General features: G+C 38.9%; 1 protein-coding gene across 4 annotated transcripts in view; it reads right to left on the bottom strand.

Annotated features, from left to right (window-relative positions):
* Positions 1 to 24,685, bottom strand: part of LOC136857679 (nucleolar pre-ribosomal-associated protein 1) — a 404,999-nt gene that overhangs the window by 115,512 nt on the left and 264,802 nt on the right. For all 4 annotated transcript variants that reach the window (XM_067136526.2, XM_067136527.2, XM_067136525.2 and 1 more), the window contains one exon: positions 1,383 to 2,227. In XM_067136526.2, coding sequence (XP_066992627.2) covers positions 1,383 to 2,227 — 845 coding nt within the window. The remainder of the gene's footprint in view (positions 1 to 1,382; positions 2,228 to 24,685) is intronic.

A 24,685-nucleotide genomic window follows, 5' to 3' on the forward strand; every position in this document is an offset into this window, starting at 1 on the left:
TGTTGAGGATCGACAGGCGTGTATATATATTTATAACAAGTGTTAAAGTCTGTGAACACAGTATTACGAGGTACAGTATCTGTGTGATGTTAGAAGTGCTGATTATGAGAATTGGCAAGCAGTACTGATACAGAGACAGTGAAGGGTATTTATCTACATGTATGTACATTGTTCATCGGACTATCTACAAATGGTAGCTTTCGTTTTAACACTGTTTTCATTATTGTTGTTGTTGTAAATATGGAGTCTTCCAGCAATATTTTATGTGTTGTATAATTTTGCGTGTTGATGAGGTGCTCATGCACGGATTTTTTAAGAATATAGTTAGCTATTTTAGAATCAGTGGAGTTATTGATGAACCTAGGTGCAGTTCCTACCTATTTAGTCGTTTTCAGGAGGTTAGGTAAGGCCTGCAGCAGATGTACCAGTACGCAGCATTATGTACACGCCCTGGGATATAAAGTTTATCATGCTCTATCAAAATTCGAGGGATCCATTCTGGTGAACTCTGGCGCCCATACTACGGACAGTTCGGTTAACTATTTTTATTAAAGTATTTCATTTAAAGTATTCTATGAAGTTTTTGAGTAATTTTATTTATTTATATATCTTTATTCATGATTTTATTTATCATTATTCTAAAAAAAGTTACATAATATAAATGGTCCGTTATTGGACATTATAAGTTTTGCAGCTAACTCATTCCTGGTTGCCAGCGTTTCGCCCCAGTGTGCTAAGTTGGGCTCATCAGGTGGTAAATAAGTTTGAGTGGTGTTTCTAAAAGTACGAAAGATCACAATATGAAGATAAAGTTGGAATTTTTCCTTTTTTACAATTTGTTTTACCAGGTCTTATGGGGACGATGGGATAGGAAAGGCCTAGGAGTGGGAAGGAAGCAGCTGTGGCCTTAATTAAGTTAACAGTCCCAGCATTTGCCTGGTGTGAAAATAGGAAACCATCTTTAGGGCTGCCAACAGTGGGGTTCGAGCCCACCATCTCCTGGATGCAAGCTCACAGCTGCGCGCCCCTAACAGCATGGCCAACTCACCTGCTAAAGTTGGAATTCAAGAGGAAACATTTGGGCAAATATTCATTTATAGGAAGAGGAGTTAGGTATAGGAATAATTTACCAAGGGAGATGTCCAATAAATTTCCAAATTCTTTGCAGTTATTTAAGAAAAGACTAGGTAAACAACAGATAGGGAATCTGCCACCTGGGCAACTGCCTTAAATGCAGATCAGTGGTGATTGATTGACTGATTGATTGGATTGATTGATGAAGTGTTGGATGAGGAATGGTGGACAAACAGGACGAAGTGAAGTTTGTTTAAGGTACAGATGCTACAGAACATATTTTTTGAATACTTAAAAGTAAAACTTACCTGGTGATATGTGAGCCATACTATGAGGGAAACGAGTCAAGTATTGGTTTAAACTGTTAGCAAGTTCACTGTCTGCTCCATTTAATTCTACAATACAATCAACCAGTGCTGTCACAGTACTAGCTGCAATAGGTTCTTCAGTCTTCCTCAAGAGATTAATGAGCAACAAGCCCCACGTTGATAGGCCTTTCTCAGCAGAGAAGAGAGATCCACTGGGCAACTCAGCCAAATGACCTAGGATTATCGTTATGTCATTTGTCCTCAACTGGAGAAGACGAGCAGTTGATAGTATGAGTTCAGAGCCTCGAATAGCTTTCTCTGGATGTCGAGTAATCCTAGCAATAGAACTCAACAACTTACGTCGGAAAGGAATGAACAAATTACTAACATCTTTATGCTTTTTAAGGGTAGAGGATGCCATATTTAACAATTCCATTACTAACTCGGTAACCAGTTTCTCTTCAACATGTTTCTTCCTGTATAGCGGAGAAAAGAACTGTAATATGACAGGATGCGAGAGGGCTGACTTAAGACATTTTACAGAGAGACTGTCTGGTTCAATCTTCGGATCTGCTTCCTGGATGATGTCAAAGAGCTGCTGAAATACTACCTTACTAGTGTTGCAAGTTACTTCAGACAGTTGGCCTCGACTGGCTAACTGTAACACATGGAAAAGAGCAAGCCTGAAGAGCAGCAGATCATGAACTGGATCTTCTTGGGGCCACTCCGTGGGAGAGTTCTCTGACTGAAGCAATGCTCGACTCAATCTACTCTCAAGACTACTGGCACCGAACGGCTTCTTCAAGGGAACAGGTACATTGCTGGGATTCCAGCTCTCGAGGTATCTGCAGAAAAACTCTTGTGTTAGAAGATACACATAACATCTTAATTTACATTCGTTTCAACTTCTATACAGAACAGATAATACTAAGAGTATTGGTGAACAAGTTAGAACTGTAACTGACATTTTCTTTTTTCAATTTTTTATATATCTTAAAGACATAGCAATCAATTCACTTTGGAAAAACTTCAGATATTATTAAGTAGGTCTCACTGTTTTGAACATGAACCAAATTAAAATTGAAACAGACTAATGAATGTCTGTGAACTAATTTGATACAACTGTAAATTAATGACCATGAGACCAATAATTTTATGTAGAATCTGAACTACGTAGATGATACTAGCGTTAAGCAGATTTGGAATGTGGTTGTCATACTACAGAAAATATTAGTAGAAAGGAACATACAAGTGCAAATCAAGTAGTAATATACAGAAATATAGGAGCTGAGTGATCGTGGCACATATGGGGTGTATCTAAATTATACAAAAAAATATATCAGGGATGCCCTTTACGTTATATAAAGAACGATGGCATAGTTGTATTGGCGGGGAAAATGTTTCTATTTGAGAAAACGAGTTTAATTTGTTCCTTTTGGATGTGTGATTTTCAAATAGACGAACTCGCCATTTTTGCTGTCCCTGAACACAAAACCCCTGTCCGCTGCCGTGCTTCAGAGAAGGTGGGGTGGAGGGTGGGGTGTATGATAGATGGAGAGAGATATAATACTCCATGTGAATGCACAATTTTCTTTGACCGACTCACGCTAAATTGTCCTTGTCTCTTACAGGCAATATCCAGTTTTTTTCTTTTCTATTTGCTTTATGTCGCACCGACACAGATAGGTCTTATGGCGATGAAGGGATAGGAAAGGCCTAAGGATGAGAAGGTAGCAGCTGTGGCCTTCACTAAGGTACAGCCCCAGCATTTGCCTGGTGTGAAAATGGGAAACCATGGAAAACCATCTTCAAGGCTGCCGACAGTGGAGTTCGAACCCACTATCTCCCGGATGCAAGCTCACAGCTGCGCACCCTAACTGCATGGCCAACTAGCCCGGTAGTTTATTATGCAGCCGTGCAAGAACATACAGCAATTAAGGTACACTTCTCATTCAATGAATGCACCCGATCATTTCCCCTCTCATCTGTTGGTCTCAGTAACGTTCTTTAATATTTATGATGTGTGAAGATGCATCGCTGCCACCAAACAAACGTGCATTCCTTTACTCACAACAAGAAATGAAATAATGAACGAAAGAAGCAATATGCCTAACGGTTTGATTACAGTAAGTCTTCAGCATTCCCCCTTCTAATTCTATCTTCATGTAACAAGACAAGTCTTTGGGAGTTAAATCGGCCGAGTGTGGAGGCCATTTAACTGGCCTACCATGTCCTACCCATCTCCCTGGATAACGATAATATAAGTGCTGCATGACACAGTGAGTGAAATGCAGTGGAGCACTATCTTGACACAGCCATATTCACTGCCAATTAACCAGAGGAACATCTTCCAACAATCCAGACAGTGATTCTACCGAGAAACGGTAGCATTTCTCACTGTTCAGGCAAGGAGGAAGGACATACAGCCCAAGCAAATACTCACCAACAACGCGCCCTCTTTCACGCAGTCGCCTGGCAATGGACAAGAAGGTTGAATGATGAGGTTGGTGGTGATTAGGGTGCCTGGTGCCATAAATCAGTGGGCTTCTCTCCTGTTGCTATTTGCTGTGCCATAGATTAGGTGCATATCAGCCATTCCTTCGTTTGTGTACCGAAACGGAACCATTCTCACCAATTTATACTACAAACTCAGTAGCCAATATGGTCAGAACACACTATACACTGCCTACTGGGAGGTGACTGTGCTAAACGAACAAGAATCTTGTGCATTTACACCAAGCATTATCTCCATCTCCATCTATCATACACCCCACTTCCCCTCCCTTCCCTGAAGCACAGCAGCAAGCAGCGGACTGTGCTCTGGCACAGCAAATATGGTGAGTTCATCAATTTGAATCGCGCACCCGGAAATAACAAAGTAACCTCATTTTCTCTAAAGGAAAAATTTTCTCTAAAGGAAAAATTTTCTCCGCCAATCCGATTGTGCCGTTGTTCTTTATGTAACACGAATATCGTACCTGTTTTTTTTTGACGGTATAATTTAGATACACATTGTAGCTCACAAAAGCTTTTTATTGGCAAAAATGAGAAGGTTTGTGTTGCTTGAAAGCTGCGGAATACTGCAAGAGCATTCTGAAGAAATAATAATATGGCTATTGATGCACAGGATTATCACTACCCTCTTTACCAAAAAGAGAACTTCCATTGCAGTTGTGCATTCAAGGAAAGAAGGCAACTCCAGCTATCTCTACAGTGAATACAATACTATTTATCTATACAAGTTACTGAAAGAAATAAGCAAGTGAGACAGGAACATGAAATGGAACATATAAAGGACAAACACAATGCCTGGTCAGTGTGAGAAGGGCGAGCAACAGAAAGAAGAGACTACAATAAACATGAAACCATAAAAGGGTTAGGACAATCTTCGCATCTTCATATAATGCAGTCTTCAAATATCCAGCTTTCTTCTGGTCCTAATGGATGTAGAACTGGGATTGATGAGAAAAGAGCCAATCTATATGTCAATAGCAGTATAAGAAGATGTGGAGATTGTCCTTGTACTTTTGTGCCATCATATTTGTCTTTGTCGCCTCTTTCTATGCTTCCTCAACCCACAGTGAGTGGTCATTGTGTTCGTTGTATTATGTTTTCCTTTTCATTTCTCTGCCCCTCTCTGTATTACTTGATTCAACACTCGTTTGTTCCCTTCCAATAATTACACTATCCCATTGGGATATATTTAACCTTTCGTGTTCGTTTGGTGTTCTTAATCTTTTATCACCTGTATTTGTCTTTATCTTACCAAGTGGAGTGACCGCTGCAGCTACGGAGCCAAGCTCTGCATTTAGAAGATGAGCGAGTTCGAACTATACCGTCAGCTGTCCTGAGAATGGTTTTCTGTTGTTTCCCATTTCCACTCGCAGGCAAATGCCAGGAGAGTTCCAATTCATAGGCCACAGCCGATTCCTTCCACCTCCTTACCCATTTTCATTCACCATCATTCATTTCATCTCCATTAGCTCCTCAACTGAAGTTGGTGACAGAAAGGGCAAGTGGCCGAAAAAATGAACGTCATATAATTTCATCTAATCTTGTCCCCGACACTGTATCAGGAAATGGAACTAACAGGTAGACATACACATTTATCTGATGTTTCTTCCCTTCCCTGTATTTATCCGGCTTTCTTCTTGTCCTACACCTTCCATATCAAGACTGAAGATATGTCAAGATGTCCCCTCAATAAGTGTTGATGCCTGCCCTCCTGATGAAACTGAGAAGAAGGAATGAATACGTTCGGGGCTGAGAAGAGATAGATGTAGAAGAACTGGGATTGATGAGGGAGAGAGTACCTCTTTGAAGCCAGCAGTATTTCCTCTATTTCTTCCTTTTTCCAAAGTGACTGGTCATTGTGTTTGTCCCATTGTGTGTTCCTTTCCTTGTTCCTATCTCTCTATATATTTATCAGAGCAATGCGTTTTGTGTGTTCATTGTAAAAAGTCTTATTTCAGCAGTTCCCAAAGTGTGCTTGCAGACCTCTAGTGATCCACCAACAGTTATAAGGATCTGTGAGTTGATCATATTTTTTTACAATTGGCTTTATGTCGTACCGACACAGATAGGTCTACGGCGATAATGAGATAGAAAAGGGCTAGGAGTGGGAACAAAATGCCTGTGGCCTTAATTAAAGTACAGCCTTTGCCCGGTGTGAAATTGGAAACCATGGAAAAACCAACCAGAACTGCAGAGAGTGGGGTTCGAACCTACTATCTCCCAAATGCAAGCTCAAAGCTGTGAGCCCTTAACCGGACGGCCAACTTGTTTGGTCATATATTTCTCAATAAACAATATATTAATACTGCAGTTTTTCTCAACGCAAATATAAAATACTGTGTGTGGCTGTATACTGGAGAAAGAAAGTATATCTGCAGGGGTACATGAACAGAGCTATGTTCAAACAGTTTCAAAATGCATGACTTGCTTTATTTCAGTTGAGGCCAACAATTCTATTGAAAATTATTATCTGGTGTGGGTCAAAGGTGGTGACTGACTGGCTGCAGCTATAAAATGTTAGTTAATATCTGCTTGGTGTGTGTAAATGTTGTATCTTTTACTTTTTTCTTGAGACCAATGATTTAGGTTTTAGTGAGTATGTTTGAAGATTTAAATTTGGTTGATAATGAGTTCTAGTATACAAAAAAACATCCTCTTGGGTTTGGAATGTGTTTTAATATCATTTAGTTTCCTTTGTATCTGTATATCCGTTATTTTGATTCATATGTCAGTTTTTTAATATTCATTTAGCAGGAGCATGCTTATGTCAGGTGTTTAAACTGCATGCTTAGTAAATATGTGCCTTCAGCTCCAATCTTGATAATATTCATTTATTATTACAAATACTTTTCATGTAGAGTGTCCTTTTAAATAAATCAGTGGCTAATAAAAGACAATAATGCTGACAATTCAACAAGTTCACAACTAGTTGAACATAGTGTCATCTATCACATCCCAGATTTGCTAATTTAGAGGTGGGTGAATCGACCAAAACAAGAAAATATACTGAATTGTATTAGGCTGTTGTATTTATTGGGTCGATGCATAAGTTTGTGCGGTTCTTATATTTTATATTATTTTACTGTCACTGTCACTCACTGTAACTCACTGTAACTCACAATCACTCAGTGATGTATTTACCTCCACTCTCTATGACCTTCTGCCAACATTCAGGTAGCAGTTGAATGCCTTGCCTGTAGAACTGTTTTGGTTTTGACTGGAAAAAATCTCTTAGCCAATGGTCAAGAGAAACTTCATCAGGAAACACTTGCCCCTGAATATGGTTAGAAAGAGAGCAGAAAAGATGGAAATCTGAGGGGGGCAAGGTCAAGGAAAGACAGAGAATGAGGACGAGGTTCCCAGCCAAGTTCAGCAATCACACCTTTGGTCAACTGGGCCGTATGCGGACGAGCGTTATCATGAAGCAATAAGACTGGTTGTTGTCTTTGTGTTTTGTTGTCAATAAAAACAGCAAGCCGTCTTAGCTGGTCACTACATACAGCAGAGGTAATTGTTATGTTTTTCGGAAGAAGTTCATTGTGAAGAATGCCATCTTTGTTCCACCTAACACACATGATTTTCTGTGGATGGGCACTGTGACATGAAAATCGGCAACTATATATATTTGGATATATTTGTTTCTGAATTGGGATTTTAATTCTGCCTAATTATCCATTGTTTGGAACGCTTGCCTATTGGTGCAGTCTACTATGCAAAGTTATTTTAAATCTGTACTCAGCGATTATTACGTCAATTGCTTCGAACTTCTGCAGTCGCTCAATAAACAAATAGATTGTGCGCACGTGTGCAGGACTCTTCTTTGAACTGTACGCTCTGCTTCTATGGCACTGGAGTCTTCCCAGCGAGCTGTCTGGCTGCCAGCCTCCATGATGGTCGTAAAGTGGCATGTGCTTTTGGAAGACATGTTGGCATAATTGGGTGGTCTGGAGAATGGAATTAGACACTCCAGGCTAAGATGTTGGAGAACTAAGGCTACGCCTTTAAATTTTATTTACTGTGTGCTCCAACTTATCATTAGATTATTAGATTATTAGGAATATCTTATGTGAGTGTTGACAGTTACCTGTGTGCCCAGGTGATAACTATGGCATAAGTTGTGAATTTGGATATTCTACCTCAAAAATGTAAGCGCTCTTAATATTTTGGAAGCTCTCCCAAGGCCGTGGATTATTTGAAGTAAAAGACCTTATTGTAAATTTGGCCTAAATATTAATGGACGTTTTCGGCAACGGTTTGTTTATTTAATTGAACTGTGTTCACTTCTACTGGAGGAATTTTCTTAAAAGGAACAAAATCGTCATCAAGATTTTAAAATGTAACTATCTGTAAACGTTCGACCATGGTCTTTAGGTTTCAAGATCTAATGGTAATTAAATTGTGAGGTAATTTGTAATTGCTAGATATGCGCCTATGAGGCTGTGTGTTGTTCTATTTGTTTAAATTGATTAGCTTATCATTGGTACTAGGTTTTCTTCCCCCTTTTTTGGGGGGAGATTTATTATTATTATTATTATTTATTTATTTATTTATTTTGGGTCAGCGTATTCCTTTCTAATTTTTTTCATTCTTGAAATTTAATTTCTAGTTGTGCTGTAATTGTGTGTGTTGTCCGAAATTTTGTAATGGGATCGTTATTTTCATTTTTCTGGGGTCTAGATTATATGATACCTCATACACGCATCTGGCCCTGTCCACCAAAGCCTCCTCTATTTATATTTGTTAACAAGGATTTTGGCCAACTGTTTAATGAAATGTAAATACAATTTCATACAGTCATCTGTGATGGTATTATTATTATTATTATTATTATTATTATTATTATTATTTATCATCAAAAACGACAAGCCTGTGGAGAATTGTGTTATTTATTGTGGAACATTTATATTGTTTTTCCCTTGTGAAATTCTACTAACTGAGAAAATATTTTGTCGTTTATTTAATGTCATTACATTTTTTTATTTATCCGTGACATTTTATTGGCTGTTGGAGCCACATTTTGTTTTTTCTGCATGTGTTCGTGTCCTTGTCTTTGCTTAGTTATTTTCGTGGGAATGTACCATGGTAACAAGTTTCAATTTTAAACAGGTTTATAGTTAGTTGCGGGCCCGTATTTTATTTATTAAGTAGGAATTAATTTATGATAGATGAACTTTTATTTAATCGTGTCAACCTGTGAATTTTCTTTATGATCCAAGTAATTATAATTTATTTTATAGGTTGCAACCTTATCAGTGTTCTGATTTTTTAAGGTTTGAAGTAAATATTAACAATTAATTTATTAATTATTTAAGGATATCATTTTTTTTTTTTTTAAATTTTGAAATTAAATTCATTGTAATAGTCTATGAAGGTATCAACCTTTCAGTATTCTCAGTTTTAAAACAAAATGCTTTAATTTAATGTTATTTAGTAATTTATCTGTTTCTCAAATTTCATTTCTCATAAATTTTATAATTTTAAAAGGACCATTCTATTGTACATATTAATGAAATTCTAATCTTCATTCTTTAACTAAATATTCATGAAATTTTTATCTTATTTATTTAATTAATTATTTATTAAGTAAACATTTTGATGAAAAATTTAATTTAGTCGATTATTTGGTAGTTAGTAATATTGACCTGGCAACCCCTCAAGCATTAATTTAAGATCTAGTCCTTTCATTCCTTTATTTTCTGGGCCCTCCACGCCGAATATTTAATACTACTGCCCCTAAGGTAAGTAATGTTGTGCCTTGTGTTCATATTGCCATTTCATGTGTGTTCATTGTTGTATGTGTCTTTGGGCGTTGCAGGCACTATCCTTGGCACGGAGAGTTGCTCTTTTTTGATGAGCTGAGCCATGTTGACATACAGGCACCATTTCTCGTCACCGGTGACAATGTTCGACAGGAACGCTTCGTGCCTATCACAAGCCAACCAGTGCCGGGCAACAATAACAAACAGATGTTTACTCGTTGATTTTTGTTACTGTCACTTAGCACATGTGGTACCCATATATCCAATTTCTGTACCTTACCCATCGAATGAAAATGGCGTACAATAGCTGACTGATCACATTAAAAAATTTGCGCCATTTCCCGCATTGTTTGATGAGGATTCTCATGATGCAACTCATTCAAGCAATTTTCGTCAAAATCTGGAGGCCTTTAACGTGGATCATCAGACAAGCCAAACCCTCCTGCTCAAAAGTGGGAAAACCATTTTTATGCTGTTCTTTCAGCAATTGCTTCATTCCCGTGCTCTTCACAAATTGTTCTCGCAGCTCCTGCTGCACTGAATCCTAGGTTAAACTCAAAGAGTAACTTAACATTTCATATTCGTTTGTCTGCAATATACACAAATAATATGTTCACAATCAAGAAAACCTGTGTTTCAAAACACAAACTCCAAACTCACTTAAAACAACAGAATAACGATAACCAATCCTTTCCTGCCGCATTGTTGCCAACACAAAAGAATACCGCACAACATTATGCATTGACCCAATATTTATAAAGGCAAAGAAACTGCTCTCGATGCCCTGCGTGCTATATAAAAAATGTGTTAAAGAGTTCCTTAATGCTGGCAAAACTATGAAGACATTTGGAAACAAACCTCCCTCAATGTAAGGACGAGAACATAATTTTTTAAAATGCAAACTTCATGGATTATCAGAGTGTCAGGGTAAGTTGCAAAAAGTGTAAAAACTGAGAATGAAAATGCTACAGACACTTCATACCAGGTGAATTACCAACCAGCACTAGTAGGGGAAAGCTCATACTACTGCTGCAACCTTAATTAAGCCATGTGCAATTGACATAGCAACGTACATACTTATTGGAAGGACGACTTAAAAAGAAATTCATACCTGCCAACTTTACAAAACAAAATTTCAGGAGAATTTGATATAAAAATCTGGAAAAATGAGGAGAAAACAGGAGAAACAATTGATCAAAACTGCTTATTCTTCATATCTTGCACAATACAGGAGTACTATGGTACATATTATAACACTTATTGTCTCAAACCCTGACTGTTGCTATACGAGGCCACAAGACTTAAAATTATCTATTTCTATTCCCTCACAGGAAGTATTGAAACCGTACAGTGTCCTGTACAGCTCATTGGAAGTATAGGTGCCTTTCTACTTCATTAAAATCACTCCTAAAGGTCGCGTCATTGGTAGCAGTATGGGCGATGGGGATCGAGCGGCGTCCGGCCACAATGGAACCCGCGAAAGAGCGCCTGCAAAACAAAGGGAAGACAGAGCAGTAGCCAAGCCCCCGCGGAAATACCCTCTCAACTTGCAGAGAGAGCTAGAAGAGGACGCGATGCTGGAGTAGTCAGATACGCCCCGAGGTGTGGCTTAGCTTCCCAGAGTTCCAAACTAACATAAGGAACTTCCGGTTTTTTATGCACGTGTCACGGGTGCCAACGTCGGATTTTGGCGCGTATAAATGGGATGATATTTTGATCCAGACATAGGAAAATTATGTGAGACACACCATTGAATAGAGCTGAATTTTCTGCGTTTCCCAGACTAAAAATATGTAATAATTTATTCAGGGGAAGAAATGAGGTCACCAGCTGTCCAGATGTAACATATTGCTAACACATGTGAATACAACAGCGTCACCCAAGCTAAGAGTCGCGCTCAAAAGATAACTCCACCCCCCAAGGGACGCTATGAATTAATCAAAGGCGGGAAGCAAATTGCATAAAAACTGCCGATCGTAGATCCAGCACGCCTTGCTCAAATGAAAGTGGAGATAGTGGGCCACAAGATGCACTATTTAAATGTCTTCAATTCTTGGTATGAAAGGAGCTCTTGTTCTTAATGAACCGTGAACGTTTACGCCCCCAGGCTTCCGGCGGGCAAAATGATATAGGCCGGGCTGGCCATCGCAGAAGACAGTTCTTTGCGGGTCGTTGAGAAGGGACACTGTCCCGCGGTGCTCCAGTTTTACAGTCCGAACCCATTGACCGCTTACTAAGAGTGTTATTGTGTCCATCGCCGCTGTGAAGAACAAAGCCTTTGTGAAGTGTAACGGGAGGCCAAACAAGCCTAGGTGAATTGTCTCTGTGCCGCGTGTCAAACTAGTTAATCCGCGAGCATAATTTACAAACGAGTAGCGGAATACGGCTGGGACAGTGCCGGCTTAAAGGAGCCAGTTATATTCATAATTTGGTATCACCCAAAGTGTTACTCTGAATCAGGGTGCTCGAGTCTCGTGAACCACCCGATCCCTGCTGTGAACGCGCCCGCCGTGATTTGAAAGACCGGCTTATTCGTGGTGTAAACTCTGGAAATAGAGGCCGTGTGACGAGTGGTGAAGTGTTACCCATTTTGGATTACTGTAAGATTTCAGCTGTGAACGAGTTCCCCAGGATGTCGGACTTGTATGGACCAGGGATGAAGGACTGCACGCCCGCCACCAACCGCGGGGTCATGCAGCACTAAACTCCACCATGGGTCTCCCGTGGAAGGAGAAACAACGGCCACCAAACAGATGAGTGATGTCCAAATCTAATTTCTTAAGCATGATAATGTAACCGGGGATAGGGTTAGCCTTCTTTTGTACATATCAAAATGTTGTAAGATAATGCATGTCCAAATATGGAAATTTTAGTGATCTTTATAATGTTGAAGTAAAATTCAAGGAAGCTGAAATTCCCGGATGACTAATTTTTTTCTTAATGATTAGCTTATCGTGAGGGTTATATTTTTAATAATATGTCGAATGTCCTAGCCAATATGGGAACAAGGTTAGGAGAATATTTGAGTTCCCCTTAGGGGTGGCTGGAACAATAATGCTGGCGAGCAGGGAAAACCATGTCAAAATGTTGGTAGTTACTGTCCCACGTGGCTGTCGTATATGCCGGGGAAACTCATGGGTCAGTCAGACAATGCATGCCTAGCTTACACATATAATCAGTGCATGTACGGCAAGAGAGAAGAAATCCCGACCAGGAGAGGTATATGCTGTGTTATTTAGGTAGGTGTGAGGGACCATGTGCAAGTCTCCCGTGATTTTTGATTAATTGGCCAGAATGGTTTGGAGTGGGTTTTTTTTTGGTCTATAGCCGGGGTGAGACCCAGAGGCAGGAGTCCCTAATCTTTGGTCAGAAGATTTAAATATAGGTATATTTCCTGTGGTAGGAGCGAGGAGTATGGAAAAGTGGACTGAGGAGTCATGAGAGCCCTATGCCCAAGGGAAGAAGATACACGATATATGAGACGTAGTGAGAGGGCCGAATGCCCGAGGAATTTATGATGAGATGAGTTAGAAGCGATCGTGCCCACAGTCGGCGTTCAGCGGTAATAATGAGAAGGGAGAGAATAAAAGAGTATTTTATGGGAATTCTACGATAATATGAATAAACAAATGAAGTGGGCCATGGATATACAGTAAAACCTCGTTAATTCGAAGTCGTTGGGACTCAAAAATCGGACTTCGAATTACGTGATTTCGAATTAACCGCCAATTCGCAATTCAGAAGTACCAACCCTTGCCGCGTTACGAAATCCGTTACTGCATGCAGTTAACCTTGATTCACAGTTTATACCTTTCAAATGCCTTGTAAAAAGAACTATTTCCAAAATGTATCCAAAAAGGTGCATTTACAGTATTCAAATAATGCACTTGCATATCTCATTGGCAAATATAACCTCACGCAACGAAAGAAAGAAAAAAAAAAAGCACGATTCAAAGATGAGGAGAAATCTATGCTGGCTCCCATGTGCAAGTGCTTTATTCATTGGAGTATTATACTGTATGCATATTAGATGCCTTGTATTTACACAGAAAGTATCCGATGCCCTTAAAATCAAACTTTCCTATGACTATCCTTGTACGATTTCCCGCCATGGCACTTTTCTCGTACTTCAGAAATGTAAACACTTGCCGCGTCACAAAGTATTCTAAGACCCATTAATACATGCAATCACCTCGATTCACAGTTTAAACCTTTCCAATGCCATAGAAAAACTATTTCCGAAATGTATCCAACAAGGTGCATGTACAATGTTCAAATAATGCACTTGGATAAATCACTGACGAACATAACCTCACGCAACAAAAGAAAAAAAATCACACAATTCAAAGACGAGGATAAATTATGCTGGTTCCCTTGTGCAAATGCATTATTTTTTGGATATCTGTACTGTTTGCATTTTTAGATGCTTTGTACTGCGATGGAAAGTGCCCGACGCCCTTAAAACGTAGCGTATCGAACTTTTCTATGACGAGGGGATAAAGTTTCTCGCTTCGATGTGCATTGCAACGCACTACAATGACCCCCATCCCCGACCCTTGTACGATTCTCCGGCTGGCACTTTCACCTTTAAAACCATAACCGTTTGGGCCCGCATTAAAATAAAGCAATGCAGTTTCATCGGCAATGGCAGCATTGTTCGGTGCCTACGAATTTATTATATGAGCCATGCTTTTTCGTCAACTGTCGGCATCGCCAGTGTTCGCGCATTCTGTTTTCCCGCACACTGCCTGTTGCGTGATATTACGGCGTTCCTGAAAAGGTTGAATACAAAAGAATTCCGATTTCATTCAACTTGGCAATCATGAAGCGCACTGTAGACCTACCAAAGTGAGTGTAAGTGCGGAAAGCTACCCCTCCACGTTCCGGAACACGCGTTCTATTATGATGCGGATAAATTTCGAGTTGAAATTACTCTGTAACATATTATTGTTTTAAAATGTAAAGGCAGTTTCGAATTAAAAGTCTGAATTTCGGTAATGGGGCCGACATTGTACTTCGAATTACGAATTATCCGTATTTCGAATTAAACAATTTAAATAACATGCAAAACTGTATCTCATGTTTCCGGGAACGAGAGCTTCTTCGAATTACGTGGGATTTTGAATTAACCGATTTCGAATTATCGAGGTTCTACTGTATGTCCCCGAGATGAGAAGGGTGGACGTGTGAGGGAGAGAAGAATCTGGCGTGGCCAATGAATGAGAAATGGTCGTGCGAAGTGAATGGCCGCCCTTTTTTTTTTTGTGTGAGTGTTTGGCTCTCGCTGACAGAGGGATCCCGCTGTACTATTGTATTAAGACTTGGGGCTCTGGGTCGTCACCGTGCTCTTCTGTTTGGTTTAAATGGCTTAGCGAAGAATACTTATATAATGATATTATCACGCTGATTTTGAAGGTATTTAATAAATGAGTAGGGATCTCCCCCAGATATCCGGTGATATGAGACTGTAGCTAGCCTAGGGATTTCCAGAAATCCACAGTACCTCTTGGTCGGGAGTCGGCCAGTTCGACCCTGGATTATGATGGCGCCCTTGAGCGAGCTGCCCCAAGCTTGCGCCTAGAGCCGGAGACAGTGATAACCATGCTGTTTCTTTCTAGGAATGGCTCTCCTTTATGCATGAAGTGTATATATATGTATATATATCTGTGTATGTGTAGAATTAATGTGCATATATATTTTTTTTGAGTTCAAACAGAACCTTTGTTCAGCGTTGACTGGTCTTGGTGACAGATGAGGGAGTCCGGGTTTTAGCTAAATTGTATGTGTGTTTGTTTGTGTATCATGCAAATGTTTCTTTTAATATGGTAATTATGTAGCGTAGGCCCCGGTTATTTTCGTGCTAAGAACAGGAAGTAATATGTGAGTAGGGACATCAGATCATCTCACGGTGTGATCGACAGAAGAATATTTAAAAAAATGTCATGAACGGTATGAACTAATGAGGAAAGATGAACGATAGCAATCGCAAAACCTCAATCACACCATTATGCAGACGACGCCCATGGGCGATTCATATTTTAAAGTGATCATTATTTTCTTTTCCTCCCATATGTGGAGAGTTCATTGTATAGAGCTGTGTCAATTTCTTTAATATGTCATATTTGAATAAATTAGTATTCGTAACCCCTAGTTTATGATTCTTATCATTTGTAGCAGTGCTAAGCAGTATCCAGTAGGCATTTGAACCCAGAGATCCTACTTTCATATTATAGACATAAGGCTCCATCTTAAGTATTTGGTTTTTTTTTTCTTTCTTTCGAACATACCACTCCCCAAGTGCTCAAGCTGCCGGGCAAGCACAGAAAGTAGGAAGGGGAGCGGTTCGAAGCTCGTTGAGCAATTCGACCCGCTCTTCAATCCAATCTCATCCGTAGGTGTTTACCCTGTTACATGGAGGCATTCTTATGCGTGGGTCATCCATTCGAGGCCCGGAAGGGTGTAGTATGTGCGTGAGATGATCGGTCTCTGATAAGCCTTCTGAAAATAGCATGAACTCATGCTCCACACCTGTGAATCAGTCATGCAGTTAGATGCCATTACTTAGCAAATGCATAGATTAATAAACTGCATCACGGGCCCGCGCGATTATGCGAAGCATGCCAACTCGATTATGATAAGTGCAATGTTATTTTTATCAAGTAATAAATTAAAATTCATCATAATTGTCTCCAAATGGCTTTTAAAATCTCTAGAAAAGTCACTAGTTGCTATCTTTGAAATCCTGTCACTACATTACTAAACAAGACTCCAAATTTAGTGATTAGTCCAGTGGTTCTCAACCTTTTGTGGCCCATCTTGCTTTTCTGGAGGTTGACTAACACCTCTCGCCCTCTTTAATTTTTTATTGTATGCCTAATTTTAATTTGAAGTAAAGTGTAAATAATAAAGCAGTTTTATTATTTTAAACAATTTTATCACCATATATAAAAACAACCAAAGCAGTTTTATCCCGTCACTCTTAAATAATATAGAGAAAAATGAAAATTCATATTTTTTAGATTTTTAAGAACAAAGAAGTGAAATTATTAACTAAGATCATTGACGTACATTTAACACTCCAGTGGTCGCGTGGATCACAATAGTGATCCAGCTGTTTAGTTTTTTTCGCTTCTGTATTTTGGTATGACTGTTGACCTTGAGCATCTGTGTACCTTCCTCGCTCACCATCCCCTCTCTTATAACGCAGTAGTCTGCTAACCTTGACTGATAGTTGTTGCGTTTTAAAGCAATTTATTCCTCTGGACCACAACTGTGATCCGTGTGACCACTAGCGTGACTTCTTTTGACTTTGTTTGTTTTCTTATTATGGTGTCTAATCTCAGTTTATGTGCATATATCTACTCTGTTTTATGAGTTTATATTAATTATTGGTATATAATTACAAAATGGATGACTATGAGAACATAAATCGATGGCTGAATGAACCACAGATTGAGGTACCTCAAAAACATTACGGAGGGAGTAAGTGAGACAAATCGCAATGTCCGGTAATTTTTCAGGTATTTTTATAAACGCATGCACAATTATATTATATTGTACAGAAAATAAAGTTCTTTTCACAATGCATAATCATATTCATTGAATAAATAGCATAGAATAGCCTTATATCACAAAGAAAGTACGGATCACAATTGTGATCCGCGCGACCACTGACGTGACTTTTCTTCGCGCGACCACCGGAGTGTTAAAAAACAGGAGTACATGTTTTCATATTTAAATTGGACTCTGGAAGAATTGAGAAAGTTGACAGTTAAAATTTGAAAAAATAAATGGAAGTTTGAAAACTTTGTTATATTGTTTTATTTTACCTTTTCACTGGCTGTCATGTGCTTGGTGAATTTCAGTTAAAGCTTGAATATCCAGGTTTATGTTTGTCAAGTTCAGGTGCAAGTCTCCTTTGAGGCAAATGTCCAACTTATTTCTTTGTTTTGTGAAGAGCTGGACAACAGAACTAAATCCTTTTTATACTAAATACATTGACGGGAACGAGATGAGAAGTGGTTCAGTTTTTCCCCACAGTTGTGGATAAGTGTCCATAAGCTTCACCCAGGCTAACTTGTAACCGCTCTGCTTGAAAATGATTTTCGCTTCACAGTCATACTTCAGATCTAGAAACTCTGTCTGCAAAGATTTATCAAGCTTATCCACAGCTTCAAATGAGGATGGATCTAGAATCCAATCTGGAATTTGTAACTTAGTCAAATCTTCAAATCTTGATTTCAGGTCAGTTTTTAACTGGTCAAGGTGATCAGTAAAAATTAGGATTTTGACTTCTGGGAGTTCAGGAGAAAAATCGACGATCCCTTCATATCAGTGATCAAAGTTCTAGTGAACATTTATTTCTTCGGTAATTTCCTTTTGTTCATTGATAAACCTCATATAATACCAATATAATGGTCCGTTATTGGACATTATAAATTTTCCAGCTAACTCATTCTTGGTTGCCTGCGTTTCGCCCTCGTGTGCTAAGTTAGGCTCATCAGTTGGGACTTAGCACACCACCCAAGACGCAAGGCTAGTGCATACCGTGGAGGTTGCTGCTGCTGCTGAGGTTATTTCATTCCTGTCCTTTGACAGGCGGGCCGTCAGCTAAACTAGTAGCTCTTTGGCCTTTGATTGTTGATACTTTGGCTTTAAACCGTGGAGGCCACTGCCTAGGCTATTTGAAGCCACCAGCAGTGCCAATGCACTATGAGAGCGATGTCTCATTTCCAAAAATAGATGCCTGCCTGGCCATCAAATGATATAGATGTTGATTCCCATAGGGAACCTAAAATATTAGTCCTGAATGAGTAAATTTATAATACCAATATAATGGTGCGTTATTGGACATTATAAATTTTCCAGCCAACTCATTCTTGGTTGCCTACGTTTCGCCCTCGTGTGCTAAGTTAGGCTCATCAGTTGGGACTTAGCACACCACCCAAGACGCAAGGCTAGTGCATACCGTGGAGGCCACTGCATAGGCTATTTGAAGCCACCAGCAGTGCCAATGTACTATGAGAGCTATGTCTCATTTCCAAAAATGAGGGAATTAGCTTTGATATTGTTGACACCAGTAATAACCAGTTGTAGTGTTTCCTGCAGGACAACACTCAATTTTTTCGCAGCTAATAGTTGACGATGAATGGCACAGTGAATAGTAATGACCTCTGGCACTTCTTTCTTAAGGTGGGCTAGAAACGCAGCATGATGACCTCGCATGGCAGGAGCACCGCCTGTTGCGCAAGTGCTCATGTTTGTTAGGGGAATTTCTTTTTCCTCAAAATAATCTTGCACCACTTTTGACAATCCCTTCGTATCAGTGATCAACATTCTAGCAAACAACATTTCCTTGGGAATTTCCTTTTGTTCATTGATAAACCTCACATAAGCTAATAAAATTGCTTTGTTATCAATCACAGTTGATTCATTCATCTGCAATGCAAATTTACTTTTTTTCAATAAATTGGTGAGTTCGGATTCAAAGTCGGTGGGCATTTTGGAAACAGTATTGTTGCTCAAAGGAACTGATTGACTTATCTTATTACTAGGGTCCTTGCCTAGCACGATTTCAACTTCAATTTTTTTTTTTTTAGTAGCTGGTAAAACTAGAGTTTAGCCAATTTTGTAAGGTTTACCACACTTAGCGATCAATAAAGACACCTCGTAAGAAGCAAGAAGACCTTTGTCAAGATCGGTTGCTCGTTTTTTAAATAATTCACTCACATTAGGCTGTTTATGCAAATATGTAACCCATCAATGTAACCTATATTGTCTGTTATGGCTATTTGGCTGCATTAAATATATTATTATTATCATTAGGCTGTTTATCAGCTTTAGCTTCGAGGTGTTGAAAATAACTAAGGTCTTTACTCACTCTATCACGCTGTACTCTTGATAAATTATCTTTCAATCGCGAAGGCTTCGTGGCTTCATTACTAGTAAATGTTTTATCCCACAAAAGACAATATGGAAACTGCACATTTTGCGATGACGCGATAAAACCAAATTTTAAATATTCAGCTGAGTATTGAAAACACTACTTCTTTTTTGAATCCATTGTGCATGAACTTCTACACTTCAAAACAAGTGCAAAAAAAACAAACAAGAAAGACAAGCATAAAAACTGATGGTGAGTCATACAAAGGCTAGTTAAGACTGAAGAAGAATGTAGGTCAATGGCAGGTGTGTTGTGATGGCAGGAGGGAGAGGGGGTTGAATCACCAGTCGGCCACACTGAGCAACAATAGGTGGGGACTGTGGAGAGGGGTGAGTGAAGTGAACTCGCCGGCTGAGAATAGCCAGTGACTCGTGCTACCTGGCAACTTCTACTGTACAGTACTATTTTAATTTTTCACCCTTTGAATATTCATCGCCCCCCTGATAACCCAAATCGCCCACTTGGGGGCGATCGCCTTCAGGTTGGGAACCACTGGACTTGTCTCTATAATCGACTAGACTGATGAGAATGAACATGAACATAGCACGCGGGAATGAGAGGTTGACAATAGATATACACATTGCGATATGCAGGTTTCAATAAACACACATTTGCATCCATTTCTCATATTAATAAATGCCGATATTTCATTTGAAAGAGGCCAATGAGCTGAGGACTTCCGGCCACTGGCGTACAAACTGAAATGGCAGGATTTGAAAACAAATGTTTGAAGTTCACCAAAAAATAAACTACAATCGGGAGAAATAATAGAACAATAAATCAATAAATGGCGTATGGCCTCCGGAGAGGCCTGGTGCAGGTCTTTTTCTAGTAGACGGCCTAATAGAACAATCGGGAGGCGGGAAAAACTGTCGAAAATCGGAAGTCTCCCGCCTAAATTGGGAAAGTTGGCAGGTATGTAAATTTGAAACTAAAATGCTCTACCGATGCTTGAAGTTAAACCAACGTGAACACCATACTATTACAGTAGAAACCCAAAGTAATGTGGTTCGATATGCTGCGAATTCTGCACGGTGAAGAATATGTCCATCCCCTCCAAAAATATACAGTATCCATTTATTAGTAGTGGTACGTGGTGTGGGACCAGTGACTCCTTGTAAATAACTTCCTTGAACTGACATCAATGATGAAGGGAATGGATGATTTTCCCAAAACATGTATGTTAAATTAATAATTTTCTATCATTATAAGGTGTATTGACAAGGTGGACTCAAAATAAAACTATAACAGTTTCTTTAATAGAAGCAAAAGGGAATTCAAAACAAAGCTATCAATATTAATGGGGCTTATGGAAAAAGGAATGTAGAACTTGCTGAAACAGGAAAGAAGATGCATCTGGACGTGTTAGAAGTTAATTATATTTGGATAAGGGTATATAATGAGGAAGAGATAGGAGATTATAAAACGTTCTTAACAGGTATTAAAAAAAGGGAAGGACAGAGTAATGGGATGCTGATGATTAACAATAAGTTAGGATAATTATCTGAAATACTGCCAAAAGAAAGAATCACCCTTTTCTCTAATTTTCGTCTCCCACACATTTTGGCAAGATGTTTGAGTTGAGCCTCATACTGTAATTCTTTTAAATTTTCTTCCTATTTTAAAAATATTTTTTATTTGGTTTTATTCCTTTTTAATGATTCAAATTCTTTTAAAGATTTATATATCCGCTTTTAATTGTTGAAATTAAGTCCTACACTGTATTCCTAAGACTTCAATTACATCGCTTTCCACTCTTCGGCTGAAAAAACGAATGCCTAGAAGACCTTGCCCAGCAACAACTATACATAACTGCGTATCACAAATTCAATTTCATAACGAGTTATCCTTCAAGTTTTCATCTTTGAACAAGTCCTTTAACTCATTATTGACCTTTAATACGTCTTCATATGTGAATGCAGCACAACAAGATTGTACAAGACCTGCTTATGAACTTCAACTGGAATTGCTTTGGCACGAAATAGAGTTAATTATTCTATGTACTCTTTTTGATTATGATCATTGTATTACGTGTTTTTAGAACTTTATGATTTAATTTTTGCCCTGCTTTGCTAATTGGCTGATGATGACACTTCAAATGTGTTGAAAAGGGTCCCAAATGAAAAGGTTTTAACTCCAACTTGGTTCAACTTAACAACAGACTAAAGAAAAGGTGGATCCTTCCTTCTATTTAATATTGTATATTTCTCTATTCAATACGGAACAATCATGAAATGTTTAACTTTAGATGAAACTACTCTCAACAAATGCTCTATACAACAGTGGAAATAGCATCAGAAATTAAATTCATTACTTACTGCATCAAAATCCATTAATGGTTCTTGAGGTTAGTCCGTATAAACACAGACTCTTATGTATAATATAAGTATAGTAGAAGTCCGCTATAGCGAGTACGGCATATAACGAGATCTGCGTTATAGCAACGACTTTTTTCTGTCCCTTCAAAATTCCTATATTAAACTGTGTATCGTCCTTCGGTTACAGCGAGAACCCTATCACTGGCGCATCCGTTATTACGAGCGAGTAAGCGCGCGCGATTTTTGCCGTTACCGATATTTATGCACCCCAGCGATGATATTGCATGCGATCGATTACCTTCGGCATCGTTTCCTCGCTATGTGCACTAGCGATTTCTCTCGTCGACATTCGAAGGCGATGTCGGAGTCGATTAGTAATATCCGTCGACAGCTGTTCCGTACTGAAAATTCGAAATTAAAGAGAACATATTTTCGTAATAAATGCGTAAATAACGTGTCCGATAACGGTTGTTCACTCGTTAAAAATTAAGGCTGACTAAACGACCGCTTAAATTTGAGGCTAAGTACTGCAATTAAGTAAGAAAGGGATACACCTCGAGATATTGCAGAGTGCTTAATTGATTTCAGAGGTTACTTTATATTTTGTCGCGTCTGATTAAATTACGGAAAGGCTATTATGAAAATTTATAGCGAAAAAGGTATAATTTCTCTACTGGCGCTTGAAGTGTGTTTTCATCATACGTATAGTACGGTTAAGTTCGGATACGTGACACTGTTTGAATAAGAAACTGTAACGTTTGCAACAAAATGCGATCGATCATCTTCGGTAAGGTATAGTTTTCCCACTTTGTGCATTTGCTTGACATTCAAAGGCGATGTTTGCGTTGATTAGTAATACCCATCGACTGCTGTTCTCTCAAGAACATTCGAAATGAAGGAGGATAACACGTTTTCGTAATAAATGCGTGAATAACGTGGCCGATAGCAGTTGTTAACTCGTTAAAAATAAAGACTGAAGTAAACGATATCTTAATTTTAATCTTATATACGAAAATTAAGCAAGAATGTGACACACCTCAAGATATGGCACTGATTTAAGAGGATATTTCATATCTTCTCGCGTCTAATTACGGCTATTTACATGTACATTTTTCGCGAGGAGGTTATTTCTCTACATGTGTTTCAAATATGTTTTCATGATAGGCTACATATACGGTTAGGTTAGGTGACGCTGTTTGGAGAAGAAAGCTGAGGTGTTTGTCACAGAAATCTCTGGAGTGATACCGTATTTCTCCGAATCCAAGACTTTTTTTTCCTCTCAGAATCTCTGCGAAAACTCAAGGGTTGTTGCATTCGCGGCCTAACAGTAAGTTAATGGACACCACCAAACCACTGGCAACTACCGCCGTAACCACGCTGCTTCTTTTCACACGCGCACAGAACTCGTTGACAATAAACGACCGCCTCTTTACTACACATCGCTAGCCGCGACAACCGGTTGTACAGTGCCTGTGTGTTTCTCAAATCTGCAGAATGGCATCAAAAAACATGCGACCCTTCGAATTCTTAGAAAAGCCATGGCTACTCAGTGGCAGAGTCATAACGCGTCTATTGTACTTGACGCTTAGTAAAATTAAAGATTATAGACAGCAGGAATATTTTCGTGATGAATAGTCGTATTGTAAAGATACGTGGAAAAGGTATTGCCGGCAAATTTTCAACGGGTTCTAGTCGATATTATTATGTCATTTTTAAGTTAATGTTTATTAAACACTCGGAAATGTAAAATAATTGTGCAGCCGCAAGAAAATACGGCATAGGCCTAAAGCCAATATTTGCTGTTAGCGTGAAGACAAAGAGCTAAAAAATTGCGTACTCTACAAAAAATGCATTCAGTAGTCTGCAACAAGGACGCTTTAAAGAAGTCGAAGGTGAAATTGTGAGGTATGTGCACGAAAAACGCAAGGGCGGAATGGCCATACCGTGGCGCAATAAACTTGTTCGTTGACTTTCAACGTTCGCGATTAGGCTATACATCGCTAGCCGCTGAATTTGGCCTAACCCGGCAAGCGAGACGTGCGTGTAGCGTTAGCCGGTTATATCTGATGCTGCGTAAAAGTAACAGTTTTATAGACAGCAAGAATAATTTCCTGATGGATCGTTGTATTGTAGAGACGCATGGAATAGGTATTGCCGGAAAATTTTCAACGAGTTCCCTACGGTATTATGATGCCAATGTTTAAGTTAATGGTCCTTAAACCCGCGGAAATAAAGAATAATTGTGCAGCCGCAAAAAAAAGAAGAAATACGGCGTGACGAAAGTCAATGTTCGGCGTCTAAAAATAGACTAAAAATGCGTGGGCCTACTGTACAGCAAGGCATTCATATGATTTTACAAACTTCTTTTTGAGCCTGAGTTAAATATTTTGAAGGAAAAAGTGGGGTTCATCTTGGATTCGGAGAAATACGGTACTATACCTTTTTCAGAATGAAATTAAACATATACTTTCACGTAGTATCGGATTACGAAAAATAACAAACAAGTAAGCCGTAGTGTGGATATCATCTGCGGAAACGCAAGTTTTGAACAAACTGATTGCCGTTTCACGCCGATTATGAAGTGCATGAAGGGTTTTCCAACCTTTATACATAAATCGGTTATAACGACAATCCGTTATAGCGAGCACATTTTTCGCCGTTATGAATGATCGCTATAACGGACTTCTACTGTATTTAAAATAGTTTATTTGAATCCGCCTTGATCAATACACTCATTAAATGAAAGAAAAACTATTTATTAAACCAAAC

Source organism: Anabrus simplex, chromosome 1 (genome assembly GCF_040414725.1).
Source record: "Anabrus simplex isolate iqAnaSimp1 chromosome 1, ASM4041472v1, whole genome shotgun sequence".
NCBI classification, from domain to species: Eukaryota; Metazoa; Arthropoda; class Insecta; order Orthoptera; family Tettigoniidae; genus Anabrus; species Anabrus simplex.